At 53.2% G+C, this 2,500-nt stretch overlaps 1 protein-coding gene across 1 annotated transcript in view; it reads right to left on the bottom strand.

Moving 5' to 3' along the window:
- Positions 1-2,290, bottom strand: part of LOC311375733 (slit homolog 2 protein-like) — a gene marked incomplete at both ends in the record, with an annotated part of 9,908 nt that extends 7,618 nt beyond the window's left edge. Inside the window, 2 exons of the mRNA XM_084490790.1 lie at positions 1,360-1,495; positions 2,127-2,290. Coding sequence (XP_084346916.1) covers positions 1,360-1,495; positions 2,127-2,290 — 300 coding nt within the window. The remainder of the gene's footprint in view (positions 1-1,359; positions 1,496-2,126) is intronic.
- Positions 2,291-2,500: the final 210 nt, after the last annotated feature.

Here is a 2,500-nt window from a genome sequence, read left to right as displayed (position 1 = left end):
TGCGTTGTGTTGTGTTGCATTGCGTTGGGTTGTGTTGTGTTCTATTGTATTGTGTTGTGTTGTGTTGTGTTTTATTGTGTTGTGTTGTGTTGTGTTGTGTTGTGTTGTGTTGCATTGCGTTGGGTTGTGTTGTGTTGTATTGTATTGCGTTGTGTGTCCTATTGTATCGTGTCGCATTGTGTTGTGTCGTGGTGTGTGTCGTGTAGTGTTGTGCGTCGTATGGTGTCGTGTTGTGTTGTGTGGCGTCGTGTCATATTCTATACATCCTATTGTATCTCTACATTAGAGGTAGAGACTCTGCCCTCCTCCCAGCATGCATCCCATCAGAAACAGATCGACTCGTCCTTCACACTCATCGGTCCGATTCTCCCCTCCTCCCTTGTGTCTCTGGCAGAGGGGGGGAGGAGTCTCCATTAACCAGACAGAGAGAGACACAGAGGGAGAGAGACAGAGAGGGAGAGAGACAGAGAGGGAGAGAGACAGAGAGGGAGAGAGAGACAGAGAGGGAGAGAGAGAGGCAGAGAGGGAGAGAGACAGAGAGGGAGAGAGACAGAGAGGAAGAGAGACAGAGAGGGAGAGGGAGAGAGAGACAGAGAGGGAGAGAGAGAGGCAGAGAGGGAGAGAGACAGAGAGGGAGATAGAGACAGAGAGGGAGAGAGAGAGGCAGAGAGGGAGAGAGACAGAGAGGGAGAGAGACAGAGAGGAAGAGAGACAGAGAGGGAGAGGGAGAGAGACAGAGAGGGAGAGAGACAGAGCGGGAGAGAGGGAGAGAGGGAGAGAGACACAGAGGGAGAGAGACAGAGAGGGAGAGAGAGAGGCAGAGACAGAGAGACAGAGAGGGAGAGAGAGACAGAGAGGGAGAGAGAGAGGCAGAGAGGGAGAGAGACACAGAGGGAGAGAGAGGGAGAGAGACACAGAGGAAGAGAGACAGAGAGGGAGAGAGAGAGATCGACACAGAGAGAGACAGATAGGGAGAAAGATAGAGAGGGAGAGAGAGAGAAGACAGAGGAACAGAGGGAGAGAGAGGGAGAGAGACACAGAGGAAGAGAGACAGAGAGGGAGAGAGAGAGATCGACACAGAGAGAGACAGACAGAGAAGGAAATAAAGAGAAGAAATGTGAGGAAGAGAGCAGGTGAGAAAGCAAGAGTGATTAGATGGTGTTGTGTGTGTGTGTGTGTGTCTCTCTCTCTTTGTGTGTCTGTGTGTATGCGTACGTGTGTGTCAGTCTGTATGTACGGGGCTATGTGTTTGTGTGTCTGTGTGCGTTTGAATGTGTGTGTGTGCGTGCATGTGCATGTGTGTGTTTGTGTGTGTGTGTGTGTGTGTGTGCGTGCGTGTGTGTGCGTGTGTGTGATTACATCTCAGTGATGGTCTCGGGCAGGTTGGTGGGTATTTCCGTGAGTCCCTTTCCCCTGCAGTCCACGATGTTGTTACTGCAGGTACATGACTCAGGGCACTGCAAAACACTGCAGGACGTAGAGGACGACTGGTGACCTACAGACACACACACGCACACACACACACACACACACACACACACATACGCACACACAAACGCAGGAACGCACATATGCACACACACACACACACACACACACACACAAATGCAGGAACGCACATATGCACACACACGCACACACAAACGCAGGAACGCACACACACACACACACACACATGCACATACACACACACACACACGCACGCACACACGCACACGCACACACACAAAAGCACAAACACACAGACAAATAAATACATGTTTTATTTTTCATAAATATAGAAAGACATTATGAATATTTCGGCAATTGATGTGATTTGTGTCCGAACGGCAAAGCTACTCAATGGAAAACGACTTGCCTTCATCAGTGTCTTCAAAAGCATGAGCGAAAGAAACGAGAGGCATGGAAGAAACACACGAAGCATAAGCATGGGTTTAGCTCCGCCTCCTAGGAAGCAGCTTCACGTCCACCCCATTACAACCCGGGTCCCCCCCCCCCCCCCCACCACAACCAACTCTGGTACCCTCACCCAACCACCCCTCACCCCCCTCACCCCCACATACCCAGGTACCCTCCCCCCCCTCTCCTCCCCCCACCCCAGGTCCCCCTCTCCCCCGCCCGCCTACCTGAGCAGACAAACTCCCTCTTCTGCACCTCGGCCACGTTGTGGCCCCTGAGGTGTGGGGGGGCCATGCACTGGGTGTAGAGGCCCAGGCGGGGCCGCTGCCGCAGCCAATCGGAGAGCCAGGCCACGTGGCAGTCACACTGCAGGTTGTTGGAATGGAGCCGGCTGAGGGGAGGGGCAGCGGGGGGAGAGAAAGGGGGGGGGGGGAAGAGGACAGGTCAATACTTTTTAAAGGGGGTTGACTGGGTGATAATATCACCGGTCACATGACGGGTCAATCCTGTTTCTAGAATAGAGAGCAGGTGGAGACAGAGGGGGGAGACAGAGGGGGGAGACAGAGAGGAGACAGAGCAGGGGAGACAGAGGGGGGAGACG

This window comes from Micromesistius poutassou, assembly GCF_964030765.1.
Source record: "Micromesistius poutassou genome assembly, contig: SCAFFOLD_1690, whole genome shotgun sequence".
NCBI lineage: Eukaryota > Metazoa > Chordata > Actinopteri > Gadiformes > Gadidae > Micromesistius > Micromesistius poutassou.
Note: the sequence above shows the minus strand (reverse complement) of the source record. Positions and strands in the feature narration are given on the sequence as shown.